Source organism: Pseudophryne corroboree, chromosome 8, assembly GCF_028390025.1.
Source record: "Pseudophryne corroboree isolate aPseCor3 chromosome 8, aPseCor3.hap2, whole genome shotgun sequence".
Taxonomy (NCBI): domain Eukaryota; kingdom Metazoa; phylum Chordata; class Amphibia; order Anura; family Myobatrachidae; genus Pseudophryne; species Pseudophryne corroboree.
The window spans coordinates 397,850,713-397,872,649 of record NC_086451.1 but is presented as its reverse complement, the minus strand read 5'-3'; the positions used below and the strand labels follow the sequence as shown (position 1 = coordinate 397,872,649).

The following is a 21,937-nucleotide window of genomic DNA, read 5'->3' as shown; positions in this document are numbered from 1 at the left end:
CAAAGGAGCAAGAGGGGAAGTCAGGGAGAGGTAATAATGATAGATATATATATATATATATACATACACACACAGATAGATACAGTTTATATATATATATATATATATATATATATACACACACAAACACATACAGTAAACATTATGTGTGTATGTAGGGGTGATGTGTAGGAGGTTGGAGGTCAAGTGTGGTTGGGGGGTCGAGATGAACAAGGTCGGCATGACAAAAGGAAGACATGAGGGTTTTTAAAAAAAATTGTGTCGTTTCTTCGTAGAGTGACTGGGAACCGCAATTAGTACACCGTGTTCCCTCGCATGGCTCGTTCCCAGTTGTAGTCCACGTGGATCGTACGATATGAAAAGTTGTAAAAATGAATAAAATTGTGAAAAATTAATGTAAATGTTTTGTCATGTCGACCTAAAACATGTCAACCTGGTAACCATGTTGACCTAGAAACCATGTTGACCAAATGCATGTCGAACCAATAGTGGTTGACCTAATGCATGTCGACCTAAGTGTGGTCATCCTAGAGACCGGATACCATTTATAACAGCAACATGAAGATGGAGAGAACCATTTGAACAGTATGAACTCGTTCTTCTCTTATACTATAATTGTGTAACATTACAAGTTAATGGATCTACTACGGTATGCTGGCGCTCGGGATCCTGGCGCCAAGCATACCGGCGCCAGGATCTCGACAGTCAGCATGCCAGCAGCGGGGCCAGTGCATAAGAACCCCTTGTGGGCTCGCTGCACTCGCTATGCGGCAGGCACAATGGCGCGCCACGCTATTTATTCTCCCTCCAGGGTGGTTGTGGACCCCCCAAGAGGAAGAATAGTCGCCGGTATGCTGGCTGACGGGATTCCGGCGCCGATAGGCTGTGCGCCGGGAACCTGACAGCCAGCTGTCAAATGCCTCCCCAGGTTAATGATTTACCTTGTAGCTCAGGGTACTTTATCAGTATCAAGAAACCGAAGTTCACTGTAATTGCAGTGCTCTGAGATCCCCCTAAAAACATGTCAAATACAGATTCCAAGAGGTTTGCCATATTGAAAGGAGTTTTGAGAGTCTTCTCTTCCTGCGAAGATAAACAAAGACCAACATGAATTTTCCTTGAGTAGTGTTTGGCTAACACGTTCAAGTAGATTTTTTATAAATATTTTTAGCTATTGCAGTGAAGATTTATGTTTATAACAGGCAGGTTGGGGTTATAAAAGCAAGTTGTATAAAAACTGCAGTGCATTAAATTGTTCCATTTGTGCTCATTTGAATAAGAAGCTACTGTATAGCATTTTGTGCTTCTGTATTGTTTTTCCCAACAGTGAAAGACAGCGAAATATACTGTAACACCATATCGTGAACCACAGAAAATAATGTCAAGTTGCAAATTCAATATTCACGTTTCTAAATACTTTTCTGTGTTTGTCTACTAAAAAGTCATATTGTGTAGTTAAATTGTCAGCAATGCCTTTGCTTTAGTTAAACGATATATTATTACAAAACTGCAAAAACTCTCCATTATTTAAAAATATTGCAAAACATAATTAGCTGAATTACCAACAGTTACAGTATGTCTAAGTTTAAGACACTTTGCACACTGTAGGGCCTTACTCAGAGGTGGACAAAGATGTGGCCATCTGTGTCTTTGATGGTCACCCATCCACAACTTTATACTGTACAAATGCTGCTAGGAAGTCATTCCTTGGTGTACATGTACATACTATGATGACCTGGGGTGGTTAGCTGGAAAGATGTGTATATTGGTGCATTGTCTATTTATTTATTTATTTATTTATTTATTACCAGTTATTTATATAGCGCACACATATTCCGCAGCGCTTTACAGAGAAAACTTGGCCATTCACATCAGTCCCTGCCCCAGTGGAGCTTACAATCTATTCCCTACCACATGTACACACATTCACGCTAGGGTTAATTGTGTTGGGATCCATTGAACCTACCAGTATATTTTTGGTTTGTGGGAGGAAACCGGAGTACCCGGAGGAAACCCACGCAAGTACGGGGAGAATATACAAACTCCACACAGAGCCATGGTCTAGGTGCTTAATCAGAGTCCACACACAGCTTTCTGGGTAAATAAAGCAAGTAGTGCTTTACTGTTGTCAGCAGTAGGGAAAAACAACAAATGTCTAGTCCATATAGGGAACTATCTCACTGTTTGTCCCCTCTCTATATGGGGAGCAAGTCAGGCCCGGTGACAAGGGGGGACAAAGGAGACAACTAAACAAAGCCCCAACATTCAGTGGGGCGCCAAGGATCAGGCAGTGCCGTCTCTTTTTATGGGTTTAGTGGACCCATGGCAGACTCCACCCCTCCATGGACTGAAAGCTGATAGCATTCCCCAAACTCCCCCACCACCACCACCTCTTGTGGGCTGTCCTGTTCAGTCATGTTGATGCTGCTGCCTGCCAATCTCTCTCATGAAGTCCCAGTACTAAATCCCGGCACCAGAGAGTAGTCACAATGACTCCCGGAAGCGCCACTCGGCCTCCACAGTTCACTGCTTCACCACTGCTGCCTCAAGGTTCAAAGCAGTGTCGGCTCCCGCTCAAGCACTGCTCAGCCACTGTGTCAGTGTATGGTTCTCTGTCCCAGGTAGCGCAGCTTTCATCAAGCAGGCTATCTCAGGAGACCCCTGCAATGCATCGTGCAGTTGCATGTCGGTCCACTTAGCACCAACTGCTTGCGCTGCCAGGCCTCCCTAACAGCAGCCCTGTGCAGAACTGTCCAGGCAGGGATTCCCACTTCACCGACCAAAGGAGAGTCCTCTATCATAACCCCAAGCAAAGTTCCTGCAGTCACAACTGGCAGGGCTACACCAATTTCATGTGTGCGTGTGTGTGTGTGTGTGTGTGTGTGTGTGTGTGTGTGTTACAGTATAGTATGTGTGTGTTGTGAAGGGTTAATGGGGGGGCAGAGATATCAGTGTACGGGGCTAGTCTGCAACACAATTGTCTCTCAGAAACTCACAAAATTTCCCAGTCTTGCCTGCTACGTACAGGGATATGACACACTCCGGCCTGGCTTGGCTATCTACCACAGCTTCCCAAATGCAGACTCAGGGTATCCTGGTTCTCCCTGTCTCTGCAGGTAAAAATGCAGCTTCCTAGTCTCCAGTGGCTTCTAAGCACACACTGGTCTCTGACTGCAGTCGTAGCTGGACTGTCTGGGTTCGGTAGAATATCCTGGCGCACGGTATGCCGGTACTCAGAATACCGACCCTGGCATCCCAATGATGTTATGTATTCTTATTCACCCCCTAATCCCCTAACCCATTGTGACCGCAGCCTAACCCTAACCTCCCACATGAGTGCCTAACCCTATCCTCCCCGGTAAGTGCCTAAACCTAACCCTCACCCCACCCTGCAGCCTAAACGTAAACCTGCGTATGTCTAGTAAAGTTCCACCCCCTTCCCCCCCGCAGACTAATCCTAACAATCCCCTGTATACTTACCTTTGGTATCCTGGCTTTATATGAGGTTTTCTGGATTCCGGCGTTGATGTTCTGGCAGGTGTCGGGATTTTGTCACCGGAATCTTGACAGCAGGGATATTAAATGTATCCCGACTGTCTGACTGCTTCAGCCCAACTGGGCTCTGTCTCCTCAGGGCAGCCTTTAGCCATGATCACACACCCTTTTTGTTCCTTGTGTGCGTGGATTTCTCCAACCACACACTGAATCATCTGCTCATCAGCACCATCTTTGGTGATATTGCCACAGTACATACAGGCATATGCAAGGACTATGAGAGTTTGCAGATGCTGCAATAATACCTGCTTCATCTTTAGATGCCACCATCGGTCACACCATTTAAACTCACAAGAGCCCTATGACAGGTGCGGTTATTCCATTTCAGAATTGCCTCCAAAGTGAATGATTGAGCACCTGTATATGCAAACACTTCAGCGACACAACCAAGTCATGCCCATGATGTGCCCATAAGATGGACCATCTCCATGTGTCTGTTTAGCTACCTCCAACTCACAGCCCAGTAATGTGCAGCACTGCTATGTTACTGTGAATCTCAGTTACAACAGCGTCTCTGTGTCTACACTCTGTAATGCAGGAATTCCCAACAAAGGTCCTCAAGGCACACTAATACCCCTTTTCCATGTACTCAAAAAAACAGAGTTTTTGCTCGCATTTACCCGGGTTTTTTAGTAGTGGAAAAAACTTGGGTCAAGTGACCCGAGAATCCTACACAGGTAGCTACCTGGGTTGGACCCAGGAATGACCCGGGTAAGGGTGTAGTGTAAACGGGTTACTCGGGTCATCCGACCCGTTTACAGCATGTTAAGAGCCCATACCTCCCTGACCACAGTGTCCCGCGGGCAGTCGGGACAGTGCATGCTGTCAGTGCTGTCTGTCCTGCTATGCAGAAAGCAGCGCTGGCCGGGACAGTGTGTGCAGGAGGCTGGGGGCAGCGCAGCCGCTTCCAGAGTGCTGGGCTTGCCCCCAGCCTGACGGTGGGTAGCATCACTGTGGGGGCATGGCCTAATGGGACTGAGGCCATGCCCCCAGGGTCCCGCTCTGCCAGTTTTCCCAGCGCTTTGAGATGACGTCATCTCCAAGCATCGGCCAGAAGACACTGCACCCGGGTGCAGTGTAAACGACGCCGACCCGGGATTTTCCGGGGTCGGCACCATTGTGGAAAATGGGTCTATCTCGGGTCTGACCTGGCTTGGAACTGTGTTCCAAATCCCGGGTCAGACTCGAGACTTCTAGTGGAAAAGAGGTATAACACTCCAGGTTATAAGGATACTTAAGCACAGGTGACTTAATTATTGCCTCGGTTATTTTGATTTAACCACCTGGCTCTAGCATAGCTATCACTAAAACCTGGACTGTTTATAGTGCCCTGAGGACCGAAGTTGGGAAACACTAGAGTTATGTATGCACTCTTGGAGTTTTTCGCTTAACCCCATGACCAGCGTCATTGTGTGTAACTCTGAGTTTTAGGCCCTGTAGTGTTTACACATCAAATAGAATACATTTCAAAATACTTTCATTTATTTGAATGTATTAAAAACATTTTTAAATATTTAACAACACTAATTTTTACACTAATCGTAAACATAAACACGAGAATCAAATTTTGAACAGAAGTGTAGTGTGCACAACATTGTTTGTGCAAATAGCATTTGATTTCTTCTATGAAGTTGCCTGAGTAAACAATAGCTATCTATTCGGTTAGTTTTTAAAGCATCTGCAAAAAAAGAGACTGAAGTATGATTTGTGAACTTTTGTTTTGTTCTATGTATTGTCTTTGTATTGCCTGACCTGTTTCATTCTGATGAGGAAGCAATCTGCAAAATCTCGTGGACAGGCAGGATCCAGTGTCTCCTGGTGAGACCTGAGGTTCTCCTTCATATAATTTTTAAGCGGTTTGAGAAGAGTAAATATTTTCTCATGGGGTCCAGGTAAATACTGCATGATCTTAGGAAACATATCATATATCTGCAGAAGAAAGGAATTACAAACTGTTAACATGAGTCAATGAAGCAATAGAAAACAGCAGAGGCATAACTGTGGGAGGCAGCGGAGTCGGCTGCCGCAGGGCTCCTGCTCTGTAGGGGGGCACCTCTCCTTCCGTTCCGTGTTCAGTGACACCATTCAAATATTGTAAGTTAATTGACAGCCATCGCTATCTCTTCCATGGTCGAATCCCCCACTACTTCCTGCACCTTACAAGTTACACCCTCTTTATTATACTGTAGATGCATATTTTAAAAGTGTCATAGCCAAGATTAGAACCCACAACCTATTACACTGGAAGCAAACACCTTTCTGATGGACCTATTTGCTCCACTATAGGAAGCATGAGAATTCTGACTATATGACGTTAATTCTCTGACAATTGCACGTAACTTCATATAGTTAGAATTATCATGCTTCTTATAGAGGAGTAAATAGCTCCAACAGTAAGGGACTGCTTCCATTGTAATAGGTTGTGGGTTCTAATCATGTGTATGACACTTGTAAACTAATTGTCAGAGAAATAATAAGCATTGAGAGTGACTCAGATCTATGTAGTGTGTGGCTGCACACTACATAGATCTGCCTAGTTGCAATGGTTTTGAATTGACAATTCTTAGTAGCTTCATATAATTCGAATCTGTAGCCTTCCTACGTAGGAGGAAATCGCTTGGTCAGTAATGCTGGGTATACACTGGCCGATATATCGACCATTCTATTGAATGGCTGATCTATTGCTTGCCCATCGACCATTGTGTACGAGCGATATGTCTGTGAACGCCGTCATTCACAGACTTATCACGTCAGCCCTGCAGCACAGCTGACGTCTGATATATCTAACAATATATTGGCGCATCTGACCACCCGTACACTTGCTGCAGACGCCAGAGGTGATTAACAGCACAACTAGGCGGGCGCATGTAAATGCCCGCCCAGTTCATGACGTTAGTCATGATGGATCGGACAGTGTGTATGCACAACACACTGCCGAGTCCGTCTATAGATATATCTGCAGATCAATTTATCTGCAGATATATCCATAAGTGTGTACCCAGCATAAGGTGTCTGCCATCCGTGTAACAGGCCATGAGTTCTAATCCTGTGTATAACTACTAAATGTGTGACTTATATATATATATATATATATATATATATATATATATATATATATATACACACACAGTAGGGATTGAAAGTTTGGGCACCCCAGGCAAAAATTCATTTTAATGTGCAAAAAGAAGCCAAGGAAAATGGAAAAATCTCCAAAAGGCATCAAATTGCAGATTAGACATTCTTATAACATGTCAAAAAAAGTTTGATTTTATTTCCATCATTTACATTTTCAAAAGAACAGAAAACAAAAAATGTCATCTGCAAAAGTTTGGGCACCCTGCAGAGTTAATACCTTGTACTGCCCCCTTTGGACAGCTGAGACCTGTCAGTGTCATGGATTGTTCTCAATCATCGTCTGGAAAGACCAGGTGATGTCAATCTCAAAGGTTTTAAAAGCCCAGACTCATCTGACTTTGCTCCAACAATCAGCACCATGGGTTCCTCTAAGCAGTTGTGTAGAATACTGAAACTGAGAATAGTTGATGCTCACAAAGCAGGTGAAAGGCTATAAGAAGATAGCAAAGCGTTATCAGATGCCCATATCCTCTGTTCGGATTGTTTTTAAGAAATGGTAGTCATCAGGAACAGTGGAAGTTAAAGCAAGATCTGGAAGACCAAGAAAAATATCAGACAGAACAGCTCGCAGGATTGTGAGTAAAGCAAGTCAAAATCCACGTTTGACTGCACGATCCCTCCAGGAAGATCTGGCAGACACTGGAGTTGTGGTACACTATTCCACTATAAAGAGATACTTGTACAAATATGGTCTTCATGGTAGAATCATCAGAAGAAAACCTCTTCTACGTCCTCACCACAAAAATCAGCGTTTGAAGTTTGCAAATGAACATATAGACAAGCCTGATGCATTTTGGAATAAAGTTCTGTGGACCGATGAGGTTAAAATCAAACTTTTTGGCCGGAATGAGCAAAGGTACGTTTGGAGAAGGAAGGGCACAGAATTTAATGAAAAGAACCTCTGTCCAACTGTTAAGCATGGGGCTGGATCAATCATGCTTTGGGGTTGTATTCCAGCCAGTGGCACAGGGAACATTTCACGAGTAGAAGGAAAAATGGATTCAATAAGATTCCAGAAAATTTTGGAGTCTAACTTGATGCCATCTGTGAAAAAGCTGAAGTTAAAGAGAGGCTGGCTTCTACAAATGGATAATGATCCTAAACACACCTCAAAATCCACGGTGGATTACATCAAGAGGTGTAAACTGAAGGTTTTGCCATGGTCTTCACAATCTCCTGACCTCAATATAATTGAAAATCTATGGATAGACCTTAAAAGAGCAGTGCGTCACAGACAGCCCAGGAATCTCAAAGAAATGGAAGACTTTTGTAAGGAAGAATAGGCAAAGATACCTCAAACAAGAATTGAAAGACTCTTGGCTGGCTACAAAAAGTGTTTACAAGCTGTGATACTTGCCAAAGGGGGCAGTACAAGGTATTAACTCTGCAGGGTGCCTAAACTTTTGCAGATGCCATTGTTTGTTTTCTGTTCTTTTGAAAGTGTAAATGATGGAAATAAAATCAAACTTTTTTTGACATGTTATAAGAATGTCAAATCTGTCATTTGATGCCTTTTGGAGATTTTTCCATCTTTCCTTGGCTTATTTTTGCACATTAAAATGAATTTTTGCCTGGGGTGCCCAAACTTTCAATCCCCACTGTATATATATAAATATATATATATATATATATATATATTTATCTATATATGGAGGGGCACCAATATTTATCTTGCCTCCGGACAACTGGGATGAACTTACGCCACTGGAAAAAAGCAGACAGCAAATACTGTATACTGTATTCCCAGGGCCGTAACTAGGTGTGTGCAAAGGTGGCACCGCACAAAGCGCTGCAGGGTAGGGGCACTGTTGGCAACACTTGTTTTAATTACTTTCACTTGCAGCTTCCACCCTTTGTGAAGACCAGCATCTCCTGACCGCCCCTGTTTCCTACACTGACCCCTTCTGTCATTAATACCTATACAATATTCGGGTGTAGTATGGTTTGCCGGCAGACGGGGTCCCGGTGACCCGCATACCAGCGCCGGAATCGCAACTGCCGGCATACCGACAGGTGGGTGAGAGCAAATGAGCCCCTTGCGGGCTCGCTGCGGGCACGGTATCTATTCTCTCTCCAGGGGGGGTCGTGGACCCCCAAGAGGGAGAAAACATGTTGGTATGCCAGCGGTCGTGATTCCGGCATCGGTATACTGGTCGCCGGGACCCCGACCGCCGGCAACCTGAAGACCACCTCAATATTCATGAACTCAACTTGAGATTTCTGTTATTCATTCACACTGTCCTTTATTACATTTCAAGATGCGGACATACCCTGGATTTGAACCCATTGCCTGTGGTATTGCAGTCAGACAATCTATTAATTGAGCTATCTGCCCTTACGCAGGAAGCTAGAAAATTCTAACTATTTGAAGCTTACCTTGTACTTTCTGAAAAAGTGATCAGCACTGCAGCTGATCAGACCTATTAAGTGTGTGGCAGCAAGAGATTGGATGTGTGGCTGCACACTACATAGATCTGCTCAATTGCAATGCTGATTATTACTTTTTACAAAGTACCAGTAGCTTCTTATAGTGTTCTAGTGTATGCAGGATCAAATAGCTCAATAAGTAGGGCGCCAATTTTCTCTCTGGCACAGGGCACCAAAAAGTCTAGTTACAGCTTTGTGTAGTCCATTCATTTGTAAAGAGCATATACTGTATTCATGCATGTACACTGTATTACTTAGAACTGCGCCGGATGTGGATCATAGGGTCAACCACACTTAGGTCGACAGTGTCTAGGTCAACCACTATTGATCAACAGTAAGTGGGTCGACACCCAAAATATGTAGACGGGAGAATTAGGTCAACATGAACAAGGTCGACATGACTAAAGGTCGACATGAGTTTTTTTTTTTTATCTGTTAGTTGTTTTCTCCGTAGAGTGACCAGGAACCCCAATTAGTGCACAGTGTCCCCTCGCAATGCACGATTGTAGTCCACGTGGATTGTACAGTATGAAAAAGTTGGAAAATGTAAAAAAAATTGTGAAAAGCTCATGTCGACCTTTTGTCATGTTGACCTAGTAACCAAGTTAGACATTGTTGACCTAAATGTGGTCGACCTAGAGACCGGATACCAGTGCGCTGACCCTCGTGATTTGATTTTGGTTGTGGTTCTGCACTCTCAGTCATATGTTCACTGTTGTATCAACACCCATCTGAGAAGTAGAAGTAGGATGTCTTAATGGTCATAATGTGGACATGCTTGGCATGTTGACATTGATCACATTGACATTCATCATGTATTTACTGATGAGATGTTAACATGATTAAACTTGACAAAATGTTCCTGGCGTTCCAATGGTGACTTACCTGGTTAGCAGGTCCTGCTGCTCCAGCTGTGTTTTCTGGGTGACTTCTGGCTGATCCTGCAGCGGTTCTGGTGGTAACAAAACCCCCTAACTCTATACTAATCCTCCCCCAAAGCCTAACTTTAGCCTTACCTCCCGCAACCTATCCCTAACCCTCCACTCCCGAAAGCCTAACCCTAACCTCTCCTCCCACAGTCTAACCTTAGCCTCCCGTCCCACAGCCTAACCTTAGTCTCTCCTCCCGCATCTTAACCCTAACCCTCCACTCCTAAAGCCTAGCCCTAACCTCAGAGCCGGCCATAGGCATAGGCAAACTAGGCAATTGCCTAGGGCATTTGATATGCCTAGGGGCATCAACAGCTTCTGCTGACTAAAATGATTTGCGGCATGCCTATATTCTGTGTGTAGCATTTCATATGCAGATACAGCCAGTCTCACACAGTATAAAGGCATGCTGCATATCATTTTAATCAGCAGAAGCTGCTTGTGATCCTAGCCACATAGCATAAAAAAAGGTGTGCCCTACGTTAGCACTGAGGCAAGATTTATGAGGACACATCTGTATCCAAGTAAAGGCAGAGGTCACAGTGTTAGTGGCAGTGTGAGTGCTATGTGCATGTGAGTGGGTTGGTTGTGCAGTAGTGTTCGGAATATGTGTAAGGAGCATTATGTGTGTCATGTAAATATGCATTAATAATGTTCAACATATGTGTAAGGGGCACTATGTGTGTTATTATGTGTATAAGGGCACTAATAATGTGCAGCAAATGTGTAGGGGGCACTATGTGTGTCATTATGTGTATAAGGGCATTAATAATGTGTGGCATATGTGTAAGGGACATTATGTGTAAAAGGGCATTAATAAAGGTTGTCATAATGTGTAAGACGCATTATATTTATAAGGACAATAAGGTGTCTCATATGTGTAAGGGCCATTACTGTGTGGAATTAGGTGTATAAATGCATTACTAATGTGTGGCATTATGTGTATAAGGTGCTCTACTATGTAACGTTGCATATAGAAAGGGCACTACTGTGTCATCTAATGTGAATAAAGAGCAATAGAGTGTGGTGTAATGTGAATAAGGAGCAATTCAGTGTGATGTAATGTGAATAAGGGGCTCTACTGTGAGGAGTAACATTTATAAGGTAAAGTGATACTACTGTGGGATGTAATATGAATTATGGACACTATCGCATGATCAAATGTGAATAAAGTTGCAGTACTGTGTGGCGTAATTGGAATTGGGGTTACTATTGTGTGGCCATGCCCCATGCCAGCAAAAACACCCCCCTTTTTGGGCTGTGCTCCAAATGTGCGAACTGTTCCTATTTAAAATATAGGGTGTACAAACACCAAAATAAGGACTGCTATAGGTGAGGGGTGATGGTGCTGGGAAAGAGGTGCAAGGTCAGAGGCGGAACCAGCGGTGGTGCTAGGAGGCACCAGGCAAAATTTTGCCTAGGGCATCATATTGGTTAGGGCCGGCTCTGCCTAACCTCCCCTCCCACAGTCCAACCTTAGCCTCCCCTCCTGCAGCTTTACTTTAACCCTTCTCTCCTGAAGCCTAACCTAACCTCCCATCCATGTCAACATTCAACAATGTGGTGGTATCAAGATTATGATTGTTGATGTTTGAAATGTGGACATGATGACTGTATACCCAAATAAATATGTCACCTTAATTTTGTGTTTGCATGAATATCTTCTTTATAGTCAACAATATATATTAAAAAATGTTAGTTGCAAAAAGCCCTCCTCACCTGACCCCACTTCGATGAGATGATATGAAAAGCAGCAACTGAATCTTGAAGAATTTTCATCCACTTCTTGTCACTGTAGTCATGGCGTGATCCAAGCAGTATATTTGACATAATATTAGAGCCAGCACAGGTCAGAGTGTTGCATGGGTCATACGGTTGCTCTAAACATATGAAAAAGTGTAATTTACTAGAATATGAGGTTAGTTTTCATTATTAAGATATACTCACTATTTATTAGAATGCCACCTAGCAATTTACTATGGACCAGTGAAGCTGAGGTATGGGATGCTTGGTTAATCAATAAGTTGATTGATTGGCAAGTATGAAAAAGGTGACAAAATTGTAATTAATTGCACAAGTGATGATATTATAATTATACACCTCAATATGAAAACGTTTAATCTACTAAAGCAGCGGTGGCCAACCCGCGGCTCTCAAGCAGCATGCGGCTCTTCTCCCTGATGCAGCTCCTGTGGCCCGCCGCTGCTGACAGTCTACACCCATACTTGCCTTTACCGCCACCTCCCACACGCAGACATCGGCATTTCATCACGGCCTTCCTCCCTGCCTTGTCTGACTTCCTGCCAGCGCCTCAAAAAAATGGCGCCTGTCTAGCCTCCGTCACTGTCTGCTGGCTCACAGTTATACAGGTGAGTGCGTCTACCAGTGACCAAAGGGGGGAGAGCGGAGAAAGAGTGGAAGGATGTTGAGAGACACATCAAGGGGGGGGGCAGGATGAGAGGCAGAGTGAAGGGGGAGGCTGAGAAGCACTGAGTGAAGGGGGAGGCTGAGAGGCACTGAGTGAAGGGGGAGCAGGAAGAGACAAACTTAGTGAAAGGGGGACCATGCTGAAAGGCACAGAATGAAGTGAAGGGGTGAGTCACAGAATGAAGGGGGGCAGGTTGATACACAGAGTGAAGGGGGAAAAAGGCTGAGAGGCTCAGAGTGAAGATGGAGCCAGCTGAGAGAGACAGAGTGAAGGGGGAGCAGGCTGAGAGGCTCAGAGTAAAGGGGAGCATTCTGAAAGACACAGAGTGAAGGAGGAGCAGGCTGAGAGGCACAGAGTGAAGGGGTGAGACACAGAATGTAGGGGGGCAGGCTGAGAGGCTCAGAGTGAAGGGGGAGCAGGCTGAGAGACACAGAGTGAAGGGGGAACAGGCTTAAATGCACAAAGTGAAGGGGTGAGGCAGAGAATGAAGGGTGGCAGCCTGAGACATAGTGTGAAGGGGAGCAGGCTGAGAGGCTCAGAGGGAAGGGGAGTAGGCTGAGAGACATAGCGTGAAGGGGGAGCAGGCTGAGAGGCTCAGAGGGAAGGAGAGTAGGCTGAGAGACATAAAGTGAAGGGGGAGCAGGCTGAGAGGCTCAGAGGGAAGGAGCGAGGCACAGAATGAAGGATGGCAGGCTGAGACACAGAGTAAAGGGGGGAGCATGCTGATAGGCTCAGAGTATAGGGGGGATGCACAGAATGAAGGTGGGCAGGCTGAGGCTCAGAGTGAAAGGAGAGCAGGCTGAGAGATACAGAATTAAGTGGGAGCAGGATGAGAGGCTAAGAGAGAAGGGGGAGCAGGCTGAGAGGCACAGAGTGAATGGGGACATGCTGAGATACAGACTGAAGGGGGAGCGGGCTGAGAGGCTCAGAGTGAAGGTGCAGCAGGCTGAAAGGCTCAGAGTGAAGGTGGAGCAGGCTGAGAGGCTCAGAGTGAAGGGGGCAGACTGAGAGACACTGTGTGAAGGGGAACAGGCTGAGAGGCTCAGAGTGAAGGTGGAGCAGGCTGAGAGGCTCAGAGTGAAGGTGGAGCAGGCTGAGAGGCTCAGAGTGAAGGGGAGCAGGCTGAGAGACACAGAGTGAAGGGCTAAGGCACAGAATGAAGGGGGAGCAGGCTGAGAGGCAGTGAAAGGTGGGAGACTGAGTAGAGTAAAAGGGGGAGGCTGGCTTGTTTCAGTGGGTGAGATGTAGTAAAGGGAAAATGCAGTAAAACCCCCGTTTTTGGTGTTTTTACTAGAGATGAGCGCCTGAAATTTTTCGGGTTTTGTGTTTTGGTTTTGGGTTCGGTTCCGCGGCCGTGTTTTGGGTTCGAACGCGTTTTGGCAAAACCTCACCGAATTATTTTTGTCGGATTCGGGTGTGTTTTGGATTCGGGTGTTTTTTTCCAAAAACACTAAAAAACAGCTTAAATCATAGAATTTGGGGGTCATTTTGATCCCAAAGTATTATTAACCTCAAAAACCATAATTTACACTCATTTTCAGTCTATTCTGAATACCTCACACCTCACAATATTATTTTTAGTCCTAAAATTTGCACCGAGGTCGCTGTGTGAGTAAGATAAGCGACCCTAGTGGCCGACACAAACACCGGGCCCATCTAGGAGTGGCACTGCAGTGTCACGCAGGATGTCCCTTCCAAAAAACCCTCCCCAAACAGCACATGACGCAAAGAAAAAAAGAGGCGCAATGAGGTAGCTGTGTGAGTAGGATTAGCGACCCTAGTGGCCGACACAAACACCGGGCCCATCTAGGAGTGGCACTGCAGTGTCACGCAGGATGGCCCTTCCAAAAAACCCTCCCCAAACAGCACATGACGCAAAGAAAAAAAGAGGCGCAATGAGGTAGCTGTGTGAGTAAGATTAGCGACCCTAGTGGCCGACACAAACACCGGGCCCATCTAGGAGTGGCACTGCAGTATCACGCAGGATGGCCCTTCCAAAAAACCCTCCCCAAACAGCACATGACGCAAAGAAAAAAAGAGGCGCAATGAGGTAGCTGACTGTGTGAGTAAGATTAGCGACCCTAGTGGCCGACACAAACACCGGGCCCATCTAGGAGTGGCACTGCAGTGTCACGCAGGATGTCCCTTCCAAAAAACCCTCCCCAAACAGCACATGACGCAAAGAAAAAAAGAGGCGCAATGAGGTAGCTGTGTGAGTAAGATTAGCGACCCTAGTGGCCGACACAAACACCGGGCCCATCTAGGAGTGGCACTGCAGTGTCACGCAGGATGTCCCTTCCAAAAAACCCTCCCCAATCAGCACATGATGCAAAGAAAAAGAAAAGAAAAAAGAGGTGCAAGATGGAATTATCCTTGGGCCCTCCCACCCACCCTTATGTTGTATAAACAAAACAGGACATGCACACTTTAACCAACCCATCATTTCAGTGACAGGGTCTGCCACACGACTGTGACTGATATGACGGGTTGGTTTGGACCCCCCCAAAAAAGAAGCAATTAATCTCTCCTTGCACAAACTGGCTCTACAGAGGCAAGATGTCCACCTCATCTTCACCCTCCGATATATCACCGTGTACATCCCCCTCCTCACAGATTATCAATTCGTCCCCACTGGAATCCACCATCTCAGCTCCCTGTGTACTTTGTGGAGGCAATTGCTGCTGGTCAATGTCTCCGCGGAGGAATTGATTATAATTCATTTTAATGAACATCATCTTCTCCACATTTTCTGGATGTAACCTCGTACGCCGATTGCTGACAAGGTGAGCGGCGGCACTAAACACTCTTTCGGAGTACACACTTGTGGGAGGGCAACTTAGGTAGAATAAAGCCAGTTTGTGCAAGGGCCTCCAAATTGCCTCTTTTTCCTGCCAGTATAAGTACGGACTGTGTGACGTGCCTACTTGGATGCGGTCACTCATATAATCCTCCACCATTCTATCAATGTTGAGAGAATCATATGCAGTGACAGTAGACGACATGTCCGTAATCGTTGGCAGGTCCTTCAGTCCGGACCAGATGTCAGCATCAGCAGTCGCTCCAGACTGCCCTGCATCACCGCCAGCGGGTGGGCTCGGAATTCTGAGCCTTTTCCTCGCACCCCCTGTTGCGGGAGAATGTGAAGGAGGAGATGTTGACAGGTCGCGTTCCGCTTGACTTGACAATTTTGTCACCAGCAGGTCTTTCAACCCCAGCAGACCTGTGTCTGCCGGAAAGAGAGATCCAAGGTAGGCTTTAAATCTAGGATCGAGCACGGTGGCCAAAATGTAGTGCTCTGATTTCAACAGATTGACCACCCGTGAATCCTTGTTAAGCGAATTAAGGGCTGCATCCACAAGTCCCACATGCCTAGCGGAATCGCTCCGTGTTAGCTCCTTCTTCAATGCCTCCAGCTTCTTCTGCAAAAGCCTGATGAGGGGAATGACCTGACTCAGGCTGGCAGTGTCTGAACTGACTTCACGTGTGGCAAGTTCAAAGGGCATCAGAACCTTGCACAACGTTGAAATCATTCTCCACTGCACTTGAGACAGGTGCATTCCATCTCCTATATCGTGCTCAATTGTATAGGCTTGAATGGCCTTTTGCTGCTCCTCCAACCTCTGAAGCATATAGAGGGTTGAATTCCACCTCGTTACCACTTCTTGCTTCAGATGATGGCAGGGCAGGTTCAGTAGTTTTTGGTGGTGCTCCAGTCTTCTGTACGTGGTGCCTGTACGCCGAAAGTGTCCCGCAATTTTTCTGGCCACCGACAGCATCTCTTGCACGCCCCTGTCGTTTTTTAAAAAATTCTGCACCACCAAATTCAAGGTATGTGCAAAACATGGGACGTGCTGGAATTTGCCCATATTTAATGCACACACAATATTGCTGGCGTTGTCCGATGCCACAAATCCACAGGAGAGTCCAATTGGGGTAAGCCATTCCGCGATGATCTTCCTCAGTTGCCGTAAGAGGTTTTCAGCTGTGTGCGTATTCTGGAAAGCGGTGATACAAAGCGTAGCCTGCCTAGGAAAGAGTTGGCGTTTGCGAGATGCTGCTACTGGTGCCGCCGCTGCTGTTCTTGCGGCGGGAGTCCATACATCTACCCAGTGGGCTGTCACAGTCATATAGTCCTGACCCTGCCCTGCTCCACTTGTCCACATGTCCGTGGTTAAGTGGACATTGGGTACAACTGCATTTTTTAGGAGACTGGTGAGTCTTTTTCTGACGTCCGTGTACATTCTCGGTATCGCCTGCCTAGAGAAGTGGAACCTAGATGGTATTTGGTAACGGGGGCACACTGCCTCAATAAATTGTCTAGTTCCCTGTGAACTAACGGCGGATACCGGACGCACGTCTAACACCAACATAGTTGTCAAGGACTCAGTTATCCGCTTTGCAGTAGGATGACTGCTGTGATATTTCATCTTCCTCGCAAAGGACTGTTGAACAGTCAATTGCTTACTGGAAGTAGTACAAGTGGGCTTACGACTTCCCCTCTGGGATGACCATCGACTCCCAGCGGCAACAACAGCAGCGCCAGCAGCAGTAGGCGTTACACGCAAGGATGCATCGGAGGAATCCCAGGCAGGAGAGGACTCGTCAGACTTGCCAGTGACATGGCCTGCAGGACTATTGGCATTCCTGGGGAAGGAGGAAATTGACACTGAGGGAGTTGGTGGGGTGGTTTGCGTGAGCTTGGTTACAAGAGGAAGGGATTTACTGGTCAGTGGACTGCTTCCGCTGTCACCCAAAGTTTTTGAACTTGTCACTGACTTATTATGAATGCGCTGCAGGTGACGTATAAGGGAGGATGTTCCGAGGTGGTTAACGTCCTTACCCCTACTTATTACAGCTTGACAAAGGGAACACACGGCTTGACACCTGTTGTCCGCATTTCTGGTGAAATACCTCCACACCGAAGAGCTGATTTTTTTGGTATTTTCACCTGGCATGTCAACGGCCATATTCCTCCCACGGACAACAGGTGTCTCCCCGGGTGCCTGACTTAAACAAACCACCTCACCATCAGAATCCTCCTGGTCAATTTCCTCCCCAGCGCCAGCAACACCCATATCCTCCTCATCCTGGTGTACTTCAACACTGACATCTTCAATCTGACTATCAGGAACTGGACTGCGGGTGCTCCTTCCAGCACTTGCAGGGGGCATGCAAATAGTGGAAGGCGCATGCTCTTCACGTCCAGTGTTGGGAAGGTCAGGCATCGCAAACGACACAATTGGACTCTCCTTGTGGATTTGGGATTTCAAAGAACGCACAGTTCTTTGCGGTGCTTTTGCCAGCTTGAGTCTTTTCAGTTTTCTAGCGAGAGGCTGAGTGCTTCCATCCTCATGTGAAGCTGAACCACTAGCCATGAACATAGGCCAGGGCCTCAGCCGTTCCTTGCCACTCCGTGTGGTAAATGGCATATTGGCAAGTTTACGCTTCTCCTCCGACAATTTTATTTTAGGTTTTGGAGTCCTTTTTTTTCTGATATTTGGTGTTTTGGATTTGACATGCTCTGTACTATGACATTGGGCATCGGCCTTGGCAGACGACGTTGCTGGCATTTCATCGTCTCGGCCATGACTAGTGGCAGCAGCTTCAGCACGAGGTGGAAGTGGATCTTGATCTTTCCCTAATTTTGGAACCTCAACTTTTTTGTTCTCCATATTTTATAGGCAGAACTAAAAGGCACCTCAGGTAAACAATGGAGATGGATGGATTGGATACTAGTATACAATTATGGACGGACTGCCACGGTTAGGTGGTATAAAAAAACCACGGTTAGGTGGTATATATTATAATAATAATACAATTATGGATGGACGGACTGCCTGCCGACTGCCGACACAGAGGTAGCCACAGCCGTGAACTACCGCACTGTACACTGGTTGATAAAGAGATAGTAGTATACTCGTAACAACTAGTATGACACTATGACGACGGTATAAAGAATGAAAAAAAAACCACGGTTAGGTGGTATATATTATAATAATAATACAATTATGGATGGACGGACTGCCTGCCGACTGCCGACACAGAGGTAGCCACAGCCGTGAACTACCGCACTGTACACTGGTTGATAAAGAGATAGTAGTATACTCGTAACAACTAGTATGACACTATGACGACGGTATAAAGAATGAAAAAAAAACCACGGTTAGGTGGTATATATTATAATAATAATACAATTATGGATGGACGGACTGCCTGCCGACTGCCGACACAGAGGTAGCCACAGCCGTGAACTACCGCACTGTACACTGGTTGATAAAGAGATAGTAGTATACTCGTAACAACTAGTATGACACTATGACGACGGTATAAAGAATGAAAAAAAAACCACGGTTAGGTGGTATATATTATAATAATAATACAATTATGGATGGACGGACTGCCTGCCGACTGCCGACACAGAGGTAGCCACAGCCGTGAACTACCGCACTGTACACTGGTTGATAAAGAGATAGTAGTATACTCGTAACAACTAGTATGACACTATGACGACGGTATAAAGAATGAAAAAAAAACCACGGTTAGGTGGTATATATTATAATAATAATACAATTATGGATGGACGGACTGCCTGCCGACTGCCGACACAGAGGTAGCCACAGCCGTGAACTACCGCACTGTACACTGGTTGATAAAGAGATAGTAGTATACTCGTAACAACTAGTATGACACTATGACGACGGTATAAAGAATGCAAAAAAAACCACAGTTAGGTGGTATATATTATAATAATAATACAATTATGGATGGACGGACTGCCTGCCGACTGCCGACACAGAGGTAGCCACAGCCGTGAACTACCGCACTGTACACTGGTTGATAAAGAGATAGTAGTATACTCGTAACAACTAGTATGACACTATGACGACGGTATAAAGAATGAAAAAAAAACCACGGTTAGGTGGTATATATTATAATAATAATACAATTATGGATGGACGGACTGCCTGCCGACTGCCGACACAGAGGTAGCCACAGCCGTGAACTACCGCACTGTACACTGGTTGATAAAGAGATAGTAGTATACTCGTAACAATTAGGATGACACTATGACGGTATAAAGAATGAAAAAAAAACCACGGTTAGGTGGTAGGTATATAATAATAAATAATACAATTCTGGTCGGACGGACTGCCTGCCGTGTGCCGACACAGAGGTAGCCACAGCCGTGAACTACCGCACTGTACACTGGTTGATAAAGAGATAGTAGTATACTCGTAACAATTAGGATGACACTATGACGGTATAAAGAATGAAAAAAAAACCACGGTTAGGTGGTAGGTATATAATAATAAATAATACAATTCTGGTCGGACGGACTGCCTGCCGTGTGCCGACACAGAGGTAGCCACAGCCGTGAACTACCGCACTGTACACTGGTTGATAAAGAGATAGTAGTATACTCGTAACAATTAGGATGACACTATGACGGTATAAAGAATGAAAAAAAAACCACGGTTAGGTGGTAGGTATATAATAATAAATAATACAATTCTGGTCGGACGGACTGCCTGCCGTGTGCCGACACAGAGGTAGCCACAGCCGTGAACTACCGCACTGTACACTGGTTGATAAAGAGATAGTAGTATACTCGTAACAATTAGGATGACACTATGACGGTATAAAGAATGAAAAAAAAACCACGGTTAGGTGGTAGGTATATAATAATAAATAATACAATTCTGGTCGGACGGACTGCCTGCCGTGTGCCGACACAGAGGTAGCCACAGCCGTGAACTACCGCACTGTACTGTGTCTGCTGCTAATATAGACTGGTTGATATTTAAAGAGATATTAGTAGTATACAACAATACTATACTGGTGGTCAGGCACTGGTCACCACTCCTGCAGCAAAAGTGTGCACTGTTAATTAATATAATTGTACTCCTGGCTCCTGCTAACAACCTGCAGTGCTCCCCAGTCTCCCCCACAATTAATTATAAGCTTTTAATTTATACATTGATGACTGTGCAGCACACTGGGCTGAGCTGAGTGCACACAGACTGAGTCACACTGTGTGACTGACTGTGCTGTGTATCGTTTTTTTTTTCAGGCAGAGAACGGATATAGCAGAGAGAAGTGAACGGATATATTATATTAAATAAAAGTTAACTAGCAACTGCACTGGTCACTGACTGTGGTAAACTAACTCTGTCTGCGACTCTGCACAATCTCTCTCTATCTAATCTATCTATCTCTATTCTAATGGAGAGGACGCCAGACACGTCCTCTCCCTATCAATCTCAATGCACGAGTGAAAATGGCGGCGACGCGCGGCTCCTTATATAGAATCCGAGTCTCGCGATAGAATCCGAGCCTCGCGAGAATCCGACAGCGTCATGATGACGTTCGGGCGCGCTCGGGTTAACCGAGCAAGGCGGGAAGATCCGAGTCGCTCGGACCCGTGGAAAAAAAAGTGAAGTTCGTGCGGGTTCGGATTCAAAGAAACCGAACCCGCTCATCTCTAGTTTTTACCTCATTTAAATTAGAGATGAGCGGGTTCGGTTCCTCGAGATCCGAACCCCCTCGAACTTCATCCATTTTACACGGTTCCGAGGCAGCCTCGGATCTTCCCACCTTGCTCGGTTAACCTGAACAAGGCCGAACGTCATCATCCCGCTGTCGGATTCTCGCAAAATTCGTGTCTATATAAAGAGCCGCGCGTCGCCGTCATTTTCACTCGTGCATTGGAGATTGAACGGAGAGGACGTGGCTGCTTTCTCTCCCTGAAAAGCTCAGTAATCTGTGCTCAGTGTGCTGCAAATATCTGTGCTCAGTGTGCTGCAAATATCTGTGCTCAGTGTGCTTTATTGTGGGGTCAGTATATAATTAATTATACTTATAGTAGTACAGTACATTAGGCCATTTCTGTATCTTGAAGCTCTGTGTCACTGCAAGTATCCATTCCATATCTGTGCAGCATTTTTGTGAGCAGTATATAGTATTACAGTGCAGCATTTTGGTGACCCAACAGTATATAGTTGTGTATAGTAGGCCATTGCTGTATCTTGCAGCTCTGTGTCACTGCAAGTATTCATTCCATATCTGTGCTGCATTTTTGTGAGCAGTATATAGTATTACAGTGCAGCATTTTGGTGACCCAACAGTATATAGTTGTGTACAGTAGGCCATTGCTGTATCTTGCAGCTCTGCGTCACTGCAAGTATCCATTCCATATCTGTGCTGCATTTTTATGAGCAGTATATAGTATTACAGTGCAGCATTTTGGTGACCCAACAGTATATCGTTGTATACAGTAGGCCATTGCTGTATCTTGCAGCTCTGTGTCACTGCGAGTATCCATTCCATATCTGTGCTGCATTTTTGTGAGCAGTATATAGTATTACAGTGCAGCATTTTGGTGACCCAACAGTATATAGTTGTGTACAGTAGGCCATTGCTGTATCTTGCAGCTCTGTGTCACTGCAAGTATCCATTCCATATC

General features: G+C 45.4%; 1 protein-coding gene across 1 annotated transcript in view; it reads right to left on the bottom strand.

The window, feature by feature from the left end:
• LOC134949882 (cytochrome P450 2A6-like) overlaps positions 1-21,937 on the bottom strand; it is a 197,654-nt gene that overhangs the window by 60,036 nt on the left and 115,681 nt on the right. The window contains exons 5-7 of the mRNA XM_063938580.1: positions 11,766-11,926; positions 5,308-5,484; positions 942-1,083 (exon numbers count right to left, since the gene is read on the bottom strand). Of these exons, the coding sequence (XP_063794650.1) occupies positions 942-1,083; positions 5,308-5,484; positions 11,766-11,926 (480 nt within the window). The remainder of the gene's footprint in view (positions 1-941; positions 1,084-5,307; positions 5,485-11,765; positions 11,927-21,937) is intronic.